Below are 15,512 nucleotides of genomic sequence, written 5' to 3' on the forward strand. Positions count from 1 at the left end.
TGTGTGTGTGTGTGTGTGTGTGTGTGTGTGTGTGTGTGTGTGTGTGTAGACTCAGAATCTAGCATAGTACCTGGCACATAGTTGGTACTTTATTTTATACTGGGGGAAGCTGCATCATTCATTAATTCAATCATTCAGTAAGTATTTGTTAAGCCTCTGCCAGGCACTGTGCTGATACAAAGAAATGAAATAAATATATATGGGTGTTTGTTGAGAGTATTGATAAGAAATTGGGGATCTAACTCTGACATTCTTATTTAGAATTACACTTAGAACGCCGCAGTTTAAATTTCCATTTCTCTAAGGACATTTTCTTATAGGGGAAGCCAGGTGGCGTAGTGGATACAGTTTCTAGTTAGGAAGATTCCATTTCTGCCTCAGATACTTTCACTAGCTGTGTGACCCTGGGCAAGCCACTTAACTTTCTCAACCTCAATTTCCTCATCTGTAAAATGGGACTATTAGTAACACCTACATCCCTGGGTTCATTTGTCATGAGAATCAAATGGGTTAATGATAGGTAAAGCACTTTGCAAACCTTAAAGTCCTATGTAAATTACTAGTTATTTTTACATGTTTCATCTAAACAAAATATTAATAGGTCATTATCACACCGAAATGAAGCATTTAAAGTGACATCCTCCTAGCATTGCTAGTAACACATTTAAAATGTGTTTTGTAGTATATGATGATTTAATTAGTGGATGTCAGGTCCAGACAAGAAAATCATGGCAAGGCGCTGAGCAGCATTTTGTTCTTGGGGGAAAAAATGAACAGATGGCTAAGTATAATATCTGCTAAGCACTGTGTGATTCAGAAGTGTGCTGCTGCTTCACTTTCAGGGGGCTCTACATGCTTCCTTCATGTCTCTTCACCTGTCTGGCTTAATGGACTAAAATCCTCAGTCACATTTTATTTTTCTATCTTTTTCAATAAACATTTATTAAGCACCTTGCTAGACATTGGGAAAAAATTCAATCCAATAAATACTTATTAAGTGCCTACTGTGTGCCAGGCACTGTGCTAAATGCTGGGAATACAAAGAAGAAAAGAAAGACCATATCTGCCCCTGCCTTCAAGGAGCTTACAGTCTAATGGGGTAAGACAACATACAAGACAGGCCAGTGGCATCTGACTTGGGGCATCTTGTTCTCTGGAGTTGAGAGCAAGCAAAGTTGCAGAGGCAAAGAGCAGTGATCTGTGAAGTCCAGGTTCTGCTCCCTCTAAAAGAAGGCTTTGGGTAGAGTTTAGTGCTCTGCCTTCCAGCCCTCCAACCCTCCAGTCAGACGGAAAAGGAGACTCTGGAAGTTGGGAAGGTTTTGAGTGTATCCAAGGCTGAGGAAAACAGCAGGAGGAGGAGATTTCTGGTGATCAATTAATCCTGGGAAGGGCATCTTGTTCCTGAGATCAAGCCAAATTGTAGAGTTTACAATCTTAGAAAAAGAAACACAGATGAGGTGCAAAATGAGATGCTACCCCCTGGATTTGACCTTCAGAGACCACCCTTCCCCATCTCCTCCCCAAATTCGTTCAGATTTGGAACTCCCCCCTGGGGCTCAACTGTCTGATTGGTAAGTACAAATTCACATACCTAGTCAATCTAGCCATCCCCAGACCTTGTTTCCTATCCCATCCAATCACCCACTATAGGAAATTTGTCCTGTCACTATATGTGGTTTATTTTTCCTTATTCCCATGCCCAAACTCCCATCTTTTCACCTCTTGCTATAAGGGAACATTACTAAAATCAGTATGACAGTGATCTCTGGAAAGGGCATGACAGTCAGCTGCTTTCCCTGTGGCTCCAATCCCAGCCCCTCTGGCTTCCCAGACCAGAACTCCTTTCCCTGACCACCCCCCTCCATAAGTGTGGTCTCTGCATATGACAGTGAAAGCTCCCTAGGGCAAAGGCTGTCTCCCTTCGTATTTGTGTCCCCAGTGCTTGGCACATAATAGACTCTTGATAAATGCTCATTCTTTCATTCATATATGAGGTCTAGGCTTGAGGGAAAGCTTTGTCAGGAAATAGCAATCTGAATTGAATTAATACTTCAGTAGGCAAAAAAGGCCCTCCAGGCTTCTGAAGCAAGGTAAGCAAAGGAAAAGGTGTTTGAGAATGTGGTTCATCTTTGGGTTGCAGAGAACAGTCCATTCTGGCTGGAAAAAAGTGTGCATATAGCTTCTTGGCTCGTGTGTTTCCTCTCTGTCTGATCACCATCCCATGACTGCTCATTTTTTCTTTCTTACCTTTGCTAATGTTCTTTTCACTAATATACTCTCCCTCCTGCTGCTTGCCTGTCTAGACAACAAATGTTAGAGGCAAATGTCCTATGAAAGGAGAAGGAAGGAAGGAAGGAAGAAGGAAGGAAGGTAAGGAGAAAAGAAAAAGAAAGGAAAGAAAAAGAGAGAAAGAAGAAAGAGAGGACAGGAGAAATAAAATGAGAAAGAACAGAGCTTGCAAATTGTAAGCCAGTGAGTTGACTCCAATTCTTGGCAGAACTATAAAATATGTTATTAAAAAGGCAGTGAGTGAATATCTAGAAAATAGAAGCCTCAATCAGAGAAAACCTGCATGGTTTCAACAAGAACAAACCTTACCAGCCTAACCTCATTTCCTTTTTAGACAGGGTTACTAAAGTGACAGGTCAGGGAATGCTGTTGATACAGTAGCAAAGCATTTGATGAAGTCTCTCATGCTATTCTTGTAGAAAAGATGGATAGATATGGACTAGATGCTGGTGCCTTTATGTGGACTCACAAATGTCGGGAACCTGTAGCCTCGAGGCCACATGTGGCCCTCAAGGTCCTCAAGTGCATCCCTTTGAATCCAAACTTCACACTCCTGGTCTAAACAGTCAGACCCAAAGCGTAGTGATTGGTGTGTGGTTCTGTATCACTTAGAAGGGAGTTCCATAGTGGAGTGTCCCAGGGCTCTGAGCTTGGCCCTGAGATACTGATCTTTTTTTCAATGATTCGATCAAGGCTTAGATGGCATGTTTATCAGGTTTACTGATGAGGCACAGCTGGGAGAGGTGGGTAAAAAACTAGATGTCAGTGATGACCTCGACAAGTTGGAACATTGCGCTGAATAAAATAAGATGAAATTTAGTAGGGATAAATCAAAAAGTCTTAGCTTAAGTTAAAAAAAGAAACATCTCAGCTTCACAAATAAAACATGGGAGGCATGGCTAGATAACAGTGTGTCTGAAGATGATCTGGAGAGTTAAGAGTAGCTTGCAAGCTCAATATGAGTCAGTAGATTCCAGAGTTTGGGAATGCTAATGCAATATTTGACTGCATTAACAGAAGCGTAGCTGCCAGTGTGGGAAAGGTGATCATACAGCAGTGCCTTGCCTTGGTCTGACCATCCCTGGAGTGTTAAATCCAGTTTAGGACACCACATTTTAGAGAGGACATAGCCAAAGGCAGGTAGATCGCTCAATAGATGAAGTACTGGGCCTGGAGTCAGGAAGACCTGATTTCAAATCCAGCCTCAGAAGCTCATTAGCTGTATGTCCCTTGGCAAATCATTTACTCACCACCTGCCTCAGTTTCTTCAACTGTAAAATGGGGATAATAATAGCACCTACCTCTGTGTTCAAGTCACTTAACCTGTTTCCCTCAGTTTCCTCAACTATAATGGGGGTAATGATAGCACCTGCTTGTCAGGGTTGTTATGAGGATCAAATGAGATGACATTTGCAAAGACCTAGCACAATGCCTGGCACATAGTAGGGGCTTAATAAATGCTTTTACCCTTACATAGAAATGGAGAACATCCATAAAAGGCCAACCAGGATGATAAAGAGCTGGGGTGGGGAACCTGCAGCCTTGAGTCCCCATGTAGTCTCTAAGTCCTCAAGTGCAGCCCTTTGACTGAATCCAAACTTCACAGAACAAATCCCCCTTAATAAAAGGATTTGTTCTGTAAAACTTGGACTGGGTCAAAAGGTCGCACTCGAGGACCTAGAAGGACCCAATGCCACAGGTTCCCCACCTCTGGTAAAGAGCCTGGAGAATGTGCCACGTGAGCGTTGACTTGGGACATTTAAGCTGGAGTAGAGAAGATAAAAGGGGTATGGTATAGCTGTTTTCAAGAATTTGATAGGTTGTGGTGTGGAAAAGTGAATTTAAGCATATCTTCAAAACACTTTAATAAATATGAGCCAGATCTTTCCAGCTGTTTATTGTAGAAATGATAAATGCTCCACCTTGAGGCCTAGTAATGCCTCCTGTGGTAATTACAGCCTGTGGTAAATTGGCTTACCTCCATAGGGCAGAACTTGGAGCAATAGGTAAGACTTTAATTGAAACAAATTTTAACTTGATGTAAGGATCAACTTAAAGTGTGGAATGGGTTACCTCTGGAGGCAATGAGTTCCCCCGCACTGTAGGTCTCAAAGCAAAGAGTGGATGACTCTTTGTTGGGGATGTTGTTGAGGACTTTTTTTCAGGAATGGGTTGGACCAGATGACTTCTAAAGGTTGCTTTCAAATCCAAGATTCAGTTTTTCTATGAAATGTTGTCTTAAAGGCCTTGTTCCAAACCTGCTTCCTCCATTGTTCTCTCTTTTCATGCAGTTTTTATTTTTCTCATTAACTCAATTTTATTTCCTTCCCTTTAAAATTTGATAATCTTTTGGATTTTTTTTTTTATCTTCACCATTTCCTAATATATTCCCTTCATTGAATCTTCCTTGGTAGAGAGGGGAAAAGACAGTTAAACAGAACCGATGGAACCCCCAAAATGTGATAGCACATGCAACATTCTGCACTTGTGGTCTCCCACCTTTATTCTGAGAGGGGAGATATGGGTTTTATCCTTTGCCCTTTGGAACCCACAGAATTCATTGCGATTAATTTGAGTTCTTTTGCTTTTTAGTGTTTCCTTTACATTATTGTAATTGTTGTACGTTTTATCTTCTTGGTTCTGTTTTCTCTGAATCGCTTTGTATCAATTTCCCCATGTTTTTCTGAATTCCTAATATTCATCAGTTTTATGGCACAATAATATTCCCTTACAGTCGTATAGTACAATTTGTTTAGCCATTCCTTGATTGATATGCAGGCTCTGTGTTTCCAGGTGGTTTTTTTTTTCATTATGTCAGAGCAAATGAGTATACATGGGGCCTTTGTTTCTTTCCGTCGTTGACCTCATTGGGATATATTTCAAGTAGTGGGATGTCTGGGTCAAAAAGCATGAAAAATTTAGTGAATTTTCTCACATAATTATCAATTGTTTTCCCAAATGATTAGACTAATTCACAACTCCACCTCCACTCTGTTGGTTTGCCTGTCTTCTCACATCTCTTCTAAAATTGACTGATTCTTTTTAAGTCTCCCTTTCAAAAATCCCCAGTTCACTTTTAATTAGTAGCACACAGTTTAGCATTTAATATTTCTCTAATCCTTTCAAATGAATAATTTGTCCCTGCCCCTAATTAGATTATAAAGTCTAGAAGGGCAAGAAATGGGTCCTAATACTTTTGTATTTCTCTGTAGGTATATACAATAGATGCTTATTATTTTGTTGCTGGTCAGTTGATTGATTCAGTGATTTAGGGTTGGATTTAGAATTGGGAGAGGGAGGAAGAAGGCTTGAAGGTTTGAATTCATTAATGTTCCTTTCGTTATCCCTGAAGAAACAAAAGTTCTAAGGGAAATCAATAATTAAGGTGAATTTAAGCATATCTTCAAAATACTTTAATAAACATGAACTAGATTTTTCTAGCTGTTTATTATAGAAGTGATAAATACTCAACCTTGAGGCATAGTAAAGCCAGCTTGTAATAATGTAAATGAGAATTTATCTTGATTGTTCAGAATCAGCTAGGGGCCTCTAGGTTGTGCAGTGGATAGAGTTTCAGGCCTGGCGTCAGGAAGACTCATCTTTGTGAATTCAGATCCAGCCTCAGACACTTATTAGCTGTGTGACTCTGGGCAAGTCACTTAACCCTATTTGCTTCAGTTCCTCATCTATAAAATGAGCTGGAGAAGGAAATGGCAAACCACTCCAGTATCTTTGAAAGGAAAACCTCAAATGGAGTCTCAAAGAGTCAGAAACAACTGAAATGACTGAACAACAACAAAATTCAAATTCAAAGACAAATATTTATTACATGCTTACTATATAAAGACACTGTCCTAGGTGCTAGGGATACTGAAATAAAACATATCATAGTCCCTATTCTCAAGAAGCTTCCATTCTTCTGGAAGGAAGTGAGGGATGTGAGCTGCACAGAGAGAGATACAGTATAAATTAGGATGTGATGGGATCAAAACAGAGTTCCAGATGAAATTCTCTAGTCACATTTGAAGAGGTGAGAAAAGACTTTGAGCTGAGTCTGGTAGTCCATAAGCATTTATTAAATACTTACCACGTGCCAGGCACTATCCCAAGGGCTAAGATACAATCAAAAGCAAAAAACAAAACAAACATGGAGCTCACATTCTAAGGATGGAGGAAGAGTCGGGATTAGTAAAGGTTTTTTGGAGGAAGTGTTACTTGAGCTGAGCCTTGAAAGAAGAGGAGGCATCAGAAACGCTAAGATAAAGTTAATGACTCTCCCTCTTAGAATTCCTATAATGTAGAACAAGTTTTTTTTATACAACATAAGGCAAATATCTATGTAATATTCAATAGATTCTTAGCTCTCAAAGCTCTTCTCAACAAATCTAGGTATAATATGCATCTTCTCAGAAGAGTAACATTGAATAAAAAACATTATCTGGAGATAAAAGTTTTCAGTGATTAGAATCTGCACTTCTAAAGTTAAGGTGATGCTTATACTGATCCTAACAAAACTGGATCATGGAATCAGAGATTTCCAGAACTTAACTGTAGACTTAACCATGCTTAGGTATTAAGTCAGCACCATGCTATGCAGGGCATTCAGTAACACTTCTTTTACTTAGTGGTCATTTTTATTGCTGAACCCTTAGTGACACAGAACAGCTACAACAAACTCAGAGGAATGGCTGTTCAAATCAGTGACAGAAATAGCTGAAATTAAGCCAAGATGTGAAAATGACTCGATGAGCGCTGGAATCACTGACCACAAGGAAGGGACTTTCATTGGCCAGCTATGGCTGCAGGTGGTGAAAAGCTGATACAAAAAGCAGGACAAGGAGAAAATATACAATAGAGAAAACAGTAGACAAGAGGGAAGAGTGTGACAGAGGGAAAGGCTGCTTACTCAATAGGCAGAAAAGATCAATCTCACCTGGGGGAGGAAATGAGGGAAAGAAAAGAGTCAGAGATAACTTTAAGCTTCCTGGATGATTGGACCAATGGTGGTACCAGGTAGCATGGAATAAGGAAGTGAGCAGCAGACCCACTGAGCAAAGTAAGAAATGACTGCTAAAAATGAGTAACTATGGTGATAGAGACAAAAGAAACATCCACTAGGCCAGCAGAGCATTTCAGTATCAAGACAAATTGAGTCATGCTTTTCAGTAGCCCCCGAGGGCATTGCTATTACAGGCAAATACAAGTATCACTATTCATAATAATGATTGTGAGACATTTAGAAAAGGGTACATTATGTTCAGCATATTCTCTGCTAAGACAAAGAAATATATAATGGAGTTTTAGAAAAAATGCTATTTTATTTTTTTTAAAACTTTTAGTGATTAACAGAAAGGAAAAATTATGTATCCAGAATCCACCATCCAACCAACCATTCTATAAAACTGAGGCATCACTATGCATTTCTGTGGGCTTGTTCTCTAGTTGTTTCAGATATTTAGGTATAGGTTGGGTCCGTGTTATCTCCATGAACTAGGTTATATATTTCTTTTGGGTAGGAGTCATGTAAACATCCAGTAGATTGATATATACAATACTAAACCACTAGCTTGATTTTGGGAGTCTGTTTTTTATTACTGAACTGTCTGAATTGACCATTTTTTTTCTCATGTTGTGTTGATACAGCCAAAGATATACTCCACATTGGATTGTTGATTCTCCTGTGAGCATCTTCTCTTTTCTTCTGTTTTATCTTGTGACTGTACATCTGCATATTTACCTTTGGGAGGTGGTGTGGTATTCTTGACCAGCACCAATATTGAGAAATTTGTGAGAAGTTTAAAGAAGATACACCTTGTCTCAGGTTGCATGGCCAAGAGCTGACAAAGTTTGTCCCCTGCATCCGACAATGTAGGGTTGGATGCATCCAAGGACCATCCTAACCCACTTTAAGCTAACCTTATCCAATTCAATTCAGCTGTGGAAGTTGGAGTTGGCTACAAGGAGCATTTTATTTGGGTTTTCCGGGCTGGAGTCCTAATGGAATGATCATTATTTTTACTGTTGAGTAGCCATCACGTTACATTTGGAATCTGTTAAGCTTCTTTGCTAACCTCACACCCTGTCCTACTAGATATTGGATTAATAGCTATTCTTCCATGAGCTTTTCCATCTGCACAGAACAGATCTTTTCAACTGTGAGAGTTTTCACTGATAGTAAGTGCAATTTGTGGTTATCCTCACTCCCAAGAGAAGTTAGGCCATATGGCTGGAGGACCATTATAGCTTCAGGTTATCTTATGTATGTGTATAAAAGAATACAGCTTTCATGATATTTCATGATTGAGCAAAAACATGTTAATTCATGGCCTGTTATTTTCATAGCCTGTTCCCTTGCTTTCCTTCTTTCCCACACTATCTTGTAGCCCTCTTATTAAATCATTCTTTGAGGGGCCTAGACTAGGAGAATTTTCTGAGACTATATGGAAAAATATAGAGATATCCCCCTTTTAGTATACAATATTACTTTTACCCCAAATGGGTATGCATTGGCAAAGAACAGTGATTCTATAATTTTTCTGTTGTTGTTGATTTTAAACTTGTGTTTTTTTTCTAAATGAGGAAAATTGGAGATTTCTCTAAGGTTAATATTTGTGTAAATTGGATTTTTAGTATGGGGAAAACACTTTAACATGGTGATATTGGAAGATAGAACCAATGTCTATAGTATAGAGAGGCTAGAGAAGGTCATTTTTACATATAATTATATTTTAGAGGACAAGATTTTGTTCCTCAGTGTCTTAAGCTATGTGATAGTGAACCAAATAATAAAATTCTCCCCTTAAAAATTAAGGTCATACAGTATTTCAGTAGTTTAGGGAAAACATTACTAAAATGGAGGTCATCATGCCTCAATTGAAAAAAAATTAATCCACATTATGTGCTACTGGGGCTAATTGCAGGTATGTTAAGTGCTCCCAATTTGAAAGAGAAATCCACATGGCTACAGATAGAAAGATGCTTCTAAGGACTCCTTTGGCTCTAGATTACTGTTTAGAAGTTACTTGATCCAAGTTTTAATGTGGAAACCCCAAGCTTATAGTATCTTCCCTCTTATAACTAGGTATTCAGCTATGGGATATCTGAGCTAGGAAATTATACTTTTTCAGATTGCTGGATACATATTTTGTAGTTTCATGTGGGCAATTCATTATTTCCTCTCTTTAGAACTGCTTGAAATCATTCATTTATTAACTTGGAAAAATGGAATCTCAAAATCTTGGAGCCCAACCTAGTAGGCATCCAGTAGGGCCCATGAAAAAGAGCTGCATCCCCTTTTGAGCTGATGCTGTTGCTTTGAAATGTCCTTACTAGCTCTGAAAACTTAGAATTCTGGCTGAGGGAAAGAAAGGAGAAGTCAATGTGGAACATCTCCTTAAGTGTGACCTGTTTGTCTCTGTTTCCACAGGGCTATGTTCTGAGACCGTTTCCATCACAGATGTGCCACATAGTGAATCAGTGGAAGGAAGCCCTTTCCGTCCTCCATCACACTCTTTCTCCACCGTCTTTGATGAGGACAAACCAATAGCCAGCAGCGGGACGTACAACTTGGACTTTGATAACATCGAGGTGGTAGATACTTTACAGACCTTGGAACCCAGCTCCTCAGATGCCAAGAATCGGGACTCCAAAGTGAATGTCCGGAGAAAATCGACAGACTCTGTCCCAGTCTCCAGATCTACCTTATCCCGATCTCTCAGTTTGCAAGCTAGTGACTTTGATGGTGCTGGTGGTGCCTCTCTGGAGAATAATGAGGCAGGGACAGTAGCAGCTGATGCGTACAGCACAGGTACGACCAGCGCTTCTAGTACCCTTAAGAGAACTAAAAAAACCAGGCCTCCTTCCTTAAAAAAGAAACAGACCACCAAAAAACCGACAGAAACACCACTGGTAAAAGAAACACAACAAGACCCAGTGGAAGAGAGTACTGTTATCAGTGAGGAAAACCCAGCATCTGAAACAAAAACAGAATTGAGTAACATAGACACTTCAGGACCAGAGCTGTCAGAGGAGAGCTCCCTGGAGACTACTGTTGGATCCAAAGCAGCCTATCCCCTGGACCCTGATAGTGGCGAAGGGGATATTCCACCTAACACAGGCAAGAACAAAGTGCAGAACTCACCCCCTGTTGGGAAAAAGACATTGCCTCTGGCCACAGCCCCAGAGGCAGTGGAGGTGACGCCATCTGACACTGGAGGTCAGGAGAACTCCCCAGCCAAAGGGCTCTCTGTAAGGCTGGAGTTTGACTATTCTGAAGATAAGGGAAGTTGGGACGACCAACTGGAAAACCCCCCTCCTCCCAAAAAGATAGGTAAAAAGCCAGTTGCCAAAATGCCACTTAGGAGGCCAAAGACTAAAAAGACGGTGGAAAAACTTGATAATGCTCCTGCCTCGCCCACTAAGTCCTCTGTTGACCCTAATGAAATCCCTATCTCCAAAGGCTCTTATACCTTTGATATAGATAAATGGGATGATCCCAACTTTAACCCCTTTTCTTCCACTACGAAAATACAAGAGTCTCCCAAACTGCCCCAACAGACGTACAACTTTGATGCTGACATCTGTGATGACTCTATTGACCCTTTTAAGACATCTTCTAAGATCTCTAGCTCACCTTCTAAGTCCCCAGCTTCTTTTGAGATCCCAGCCAATGCTGTTGAAACCAATGGAGTGGAAGGAGACAACCTAAACAAGCCTGCAAAGAAAAAGAAGACACCGCTAAAGACGTAAGTTCAAGGGTAGAGTTGGGTCAGGATTTTAGAGCAGGTAGCAGATATTAGAGTGATTCTCATCTTGGTGCCTGGATACATTTATGAAGGCTTTTGGCCTGACCATCTATCATTATAGAAATGACATTGGACAAGTAGAATACCTTGTCCTCTTCTTTGCAGCAATTGTCATGGCATTTTCCCAATCATGTAAAGGATGCACATCAAAGAACTACCATCAAGAGATTCCTTAGAAGTTGGATCCCGGAGCTTTTGTCTTAATAAACTAGTGTTTTTAAGATTTAATTTATTTTTGGCTGAGGTCCTAACCCTCACCTGTGTGATAGGTGATGTCTTTATAGAGGACAAACACTGGATCCTTTAAGAAAGAAAGTTTCTCTGTGTAGCAGGTTCCAGGAGAAAAACTTTCTCACCTTCACCTCTGCCCCCTCTTGGCTATTCCATGTATAAATTTGTTTCCTGGAATGACTTAGTAACTAGGATGCCTAAACATATTCATTATCTGTACAATGCTAGCAATATTTTTTTTTGCAGTGATTCTTCTCTGAGGAGAAGCTGAGAAACTGTCTCTGTTATGGACCCTGTTGTTGAACATCATTCACTCTCTTTGATCTCAGAAAAAAAAAAATTCACCATTTCCCCTTGGACTTCTAGGACCAGCACCTTGGCACCTTCCTACCCTAAAGTCTTTTGCAATCAAAAGTTCAAAACCCTAGTCCAAATGGAACAAATAAAACTTTGAAGGAAGGAACAGTCTTGGCCAAACTCTGTCAGACCATTAAAAATAACTACTATAGTACTATGTACTTCAAATTTAGATTTGTGCTGAATATAATGAGCTCTCTTGTCAACTCTATAAGACTACAAGTTGTAGAGAAGGGACAGTCTTGCATTTATAGAGACATTACTTATTGTGTAGTGAATAGATTGGGAGTCAGGGAAACCTGGGTTCAGATCCTACCTCAGATTAGTAGTGGTAGTGGTGGTAGTGGTGGTGGTGGTAATACTGCCATCACCACTACCACTACTACTGCTGCGGCTACTGCTGCTGCTACTACTACTACTACTATTACTAGTATTACTACTACTATAGCTTCTTAGCTAGCTAGAATTTACATGCAGTGCTTTAAGGTTTGCAAAGTGTTTTATAAATATTATCTAATTTTATTCTCACAACAATCCTGGGGGGGAGTAGATTTTATTATCCCCAGTTTATAGATGAGGAAACTGAGGCAGATATAAGTTAAGTTATTTGCCCACTTACAGCTACTAAGTGACTTGAGTCCAGGTTTGAACTCAAGTCTCCCTGACTCCAAGTCAAACACTATCTTCTGTGCCACCTAACTGCCTAGAAGTGTGACCTCAGGCAAGTCACATTTCTGTGTCTCAGTTTCTTCACCTGTAAAATAAGGGGATTGTACTCAATGGCCTCTAAGGTCCTTTCTATCACTGTATCTATGATCTTTTGAGTTCTCTCTATCTTTGAAATCACAGGGTCAGTCCCAATCACTGCCCCTAAGAGGAATTCACTGTGACATGTATGCCAGATTCAGAAGCCAGCTGGCACCTTATTAAAGATATTGAATGTACATCTAGTACTGTTATGCACTTAAGAAGCCTTGTCCTTTTCCTCCAGGAGGGTTCCATGCCTGGAACCTTTGAGGATTTCACAATTCCTCGGGGTCCAGTCATCACTCTGGGCAGCCACAGAACAAAGGACAGCTACTGGCCTCTATCTGCCCGCTTAGCCTTGAATAGACAACAGATGGCCTACTCAGTTTGAGGTCTGAACCATGGCCAGGATATAACATTGGAGAGGGACTCAGAATGTCTCAGGACTGTATTTAGATCTAAGAGGAGACAGCCTTGAGATCACCTTTAGCAGCACAGCAGAATCCAACAAGTTGGGAAACAGATTATGATGTTTCCTATCTCTGTTTACCCAAACATTTAGCTTTTTTTTTTAGAAAATTAGTCAGAGAATTAGGCTAGGAGTCGTTGTGCCCCAAGCTGCAAATGAAAGGAAGGCATGTTCTTGTCATCTGAAATGCCTGACACCAATTCTCTTCTTTCCTTTTTGGGGAAGGGAGTATTTGGTGAGGAGAGGGAAGGACAAGGGATCAATGGAATTGACATAAGCTAAAAGAAAACCTATTCTTTGTGCATCATCTTATTATCCCTAGTCCCACTATTGATCTCCTCGATAGCTTGTGGGCATGTGTTGCCAAGTCAACAAATCAATCCAACATGCATTATTAAGCGTCTACTATGTACCAGGCATCGGAGCTACCACAAAAGGCAGAAAAAAAGCAGGCTAAAACAAGATGGAGCTATTCTAAGCAGTCTTGCACTCCTACCTCCCAAGTGTCATTTCCTGTGCGCACAAGGCACCCTATGGCTTGGGAAATGCCCTAAAGATCTGCTGAGAAACACCAGAAGGCTTAAATCAAGACCTTCCCAGAGAGGGCCCCCCCCCCAATCTTGAGTGTTTGTAGCTTTTCCAGCGGTCTCCACAGTGGACGGTGATTTTTTTCCTAACACATTAATAACCAGTTGTCCGCAGATTTATCTTTTTTGTCAGTTCCTTCTGTCTGTCTCTCTTTTTCTTTGTCTTTTTTGTCTTAGGATGGTAGAAGATGTGATGTCTGTATGTTCTCTGTTGTAAGTAAACTTAATGGAATCAGATTTTTATGCTAAAAAGGGCTTCCCCTCTTCACCCCCATCTCTCATCCGCATTTGTTTCTGGCTTCTATGCTCTCCTTATTTATAGTTCATGGGTGTTCCATACATATTTCTGTGGCATGATGGGGAATTATGGGGCATGGGGCTTCATATTAGTGGGAGTCATTTTTCTTATTTGTCATGATTAGCACAAGTGAAATTGCTTGCCTGCTTGTTGGGAGTGAAACTTTTTCTCCCCTTATTTGATGTTATCATGTGAACCTGCTCTCTTATTTTTTTCTTTGCATTTTTTTCCTTTCATCATCAATTGGATGGGTGGAAGATTGCTTTGGACAACACCGTGGCTCAATTAACAACTACCTGCCAAGATTTGAATCCATAGTTTCCTTGAGTAGGGTTTGTTCTTGCTAATGGGCAGAGTTGGAACGTTTTTAGTAATTTCAAACTGAAAAAAAATTCACAGATCTGGAAGATGCCGAGCCCTTAAGCCAGAAATCTTTTTTTTTCCTTTCTTTTTAAATATGGTGTGCACGGATGTTAGAGCAATCCACAGCCCTTCATACATTCCCCTCCTTGTCTTTGAAGACACTGACAGGCTGTTCGTTGGAATGCATCCTTGGCATCCATGTATGGTCATGCTGGGTTTTTATAAAAGCAGAACTGACCAACTCTCAGCTGTTGCTGCTATGCCCTGGCCCACAGAGCTCTATCAGACAGCTCAGGTGTGGATAAGAGGGAGGTAGCTTTTCTTTCTTCCCTTCCTTAATAATGAAAACCAGCACGATCTTAAGCAAGTACCTGGCAACCCTACGCAAAGCCCTGGGGGAGGATGCTTGCTTTATCTGGTTGTCTTCTGCTAAAGGGACTTCCGTTAATCCTTCAGAAACACTTTTAAGATATAAAGAATATGAATATATAATATGTATATTTTTATGCCTGAAAAAGTATATATACAGACCTTTCTTTCGATTGCTCTCAGGGAAAGTGCTATTGCTATAGTGTTTTATTTTTAATATAACAATGCCATTGTTGGAATATTTTGGTTGAAAGAAAGTGAAGAGCCTGATTGCCAGAAGTCACACCTAAGAAAAGGGGGGAGAATTAAAAAGGGATTAGGATGAATATAGCAATTGCTTCCCTTGTGTAATCACAGCCCAACCCTTAGGTGTATATATAATAATGTTTCTTAAGGCTTTGTCACAGAATGTGAAAATTGATTCTCTGCTTGCTTAAAAATGACCTGATGTATTTACCCAAGCTATATGTATATACCCAAGTATGTTAATGTATTATTCTCTACTTCCTGGACTCTTTCCTCATCTGTATTCATCTCCCAGTATTCTGAGAGATGTAATTTTGGGCTCTACCTCCTCCTCCTAAGCTTACATGGTACCTATCTTATAGCAGGTTTTTGGTGAATGGGTGGCCTTGCACACGTCTAGGTTCTTAGTGAATTGAATTTCTAGGAAGTCCAGAATCTGAAACTACCCCAGTGTAATCGGTAGATCTGTATGGGATCTTGAGAAGGAAGTCATCTAGTTCATCTTACTACTTTTGTCAAGATCAGTGGTGTGCTGATAAATGCTTAACAACTAGCTCTCCAAAAAAATCAATCAGTAAATGTAAGCATGACATACTTTTAAGTCTCATCTGCATCATTGACATTTTCTCTGTTACTTTATTAAGTCAAGACAATCAATAAAATAATAAATCAAACCCTGATTTGTAGTGTTTACCAGTTTCCAAGGTGTAAGTGCTCACACTGAAAATTGCCTCTCACAAGCTATGAGCAGG

The 15,512-nt window shown here is 40.1% G+C and overlaps 1 protein-coding gene across 5 annotated transcripts in view; it reads left to right on the top strand.

Annotated features, from left to right (window-relative positions):
* Window positions 1–15,512, top strand: part of TACC2 (transforming acidic coiled-coil containing protein 2) — a 308,717-nt gene that overhangs the window by 244,036 nt on the left and 49,169 nt on the right. For 4 of the 5 annotated variants that reach the window (XM_027839765.1, XM_027839767.1, XM_027839762.1 and 1 more), the window contains 2 exons: window positions 9,716–11,033; window positions 13,662–13,697. In XM_027839765.1, coding sequence (XP_027695566.1) covers window positions 9,716–11,033; window positions 13,662–13,697 — 1,354 coding nt within the window. The remainder of the gene's footprint in view (window positions 1–9,715; window positions 11,034–13,661; window positions 13,698–15,512) is intronic. The other variant, XM_027839764.1, reaches the window with a different exon arrangement.

The sequence above is a fragment of the Vombatus ursinus genome, unplaced genomic scaffold, assembly GCF_900497805.2.
Source record: "Vombatus ursinus unplaced genomic scaffold, bare-nosed wombat genome assembly UNPS02014833.1, whole genome shotgun sequence".
Classification (NCBI taxonomy): domain Eukaryota; kingdom Metazoa; phylum Chordata; class Mammalia; order Diprotodontia; family Vombatidae; genus Vombatus; species Vombatus ursinus.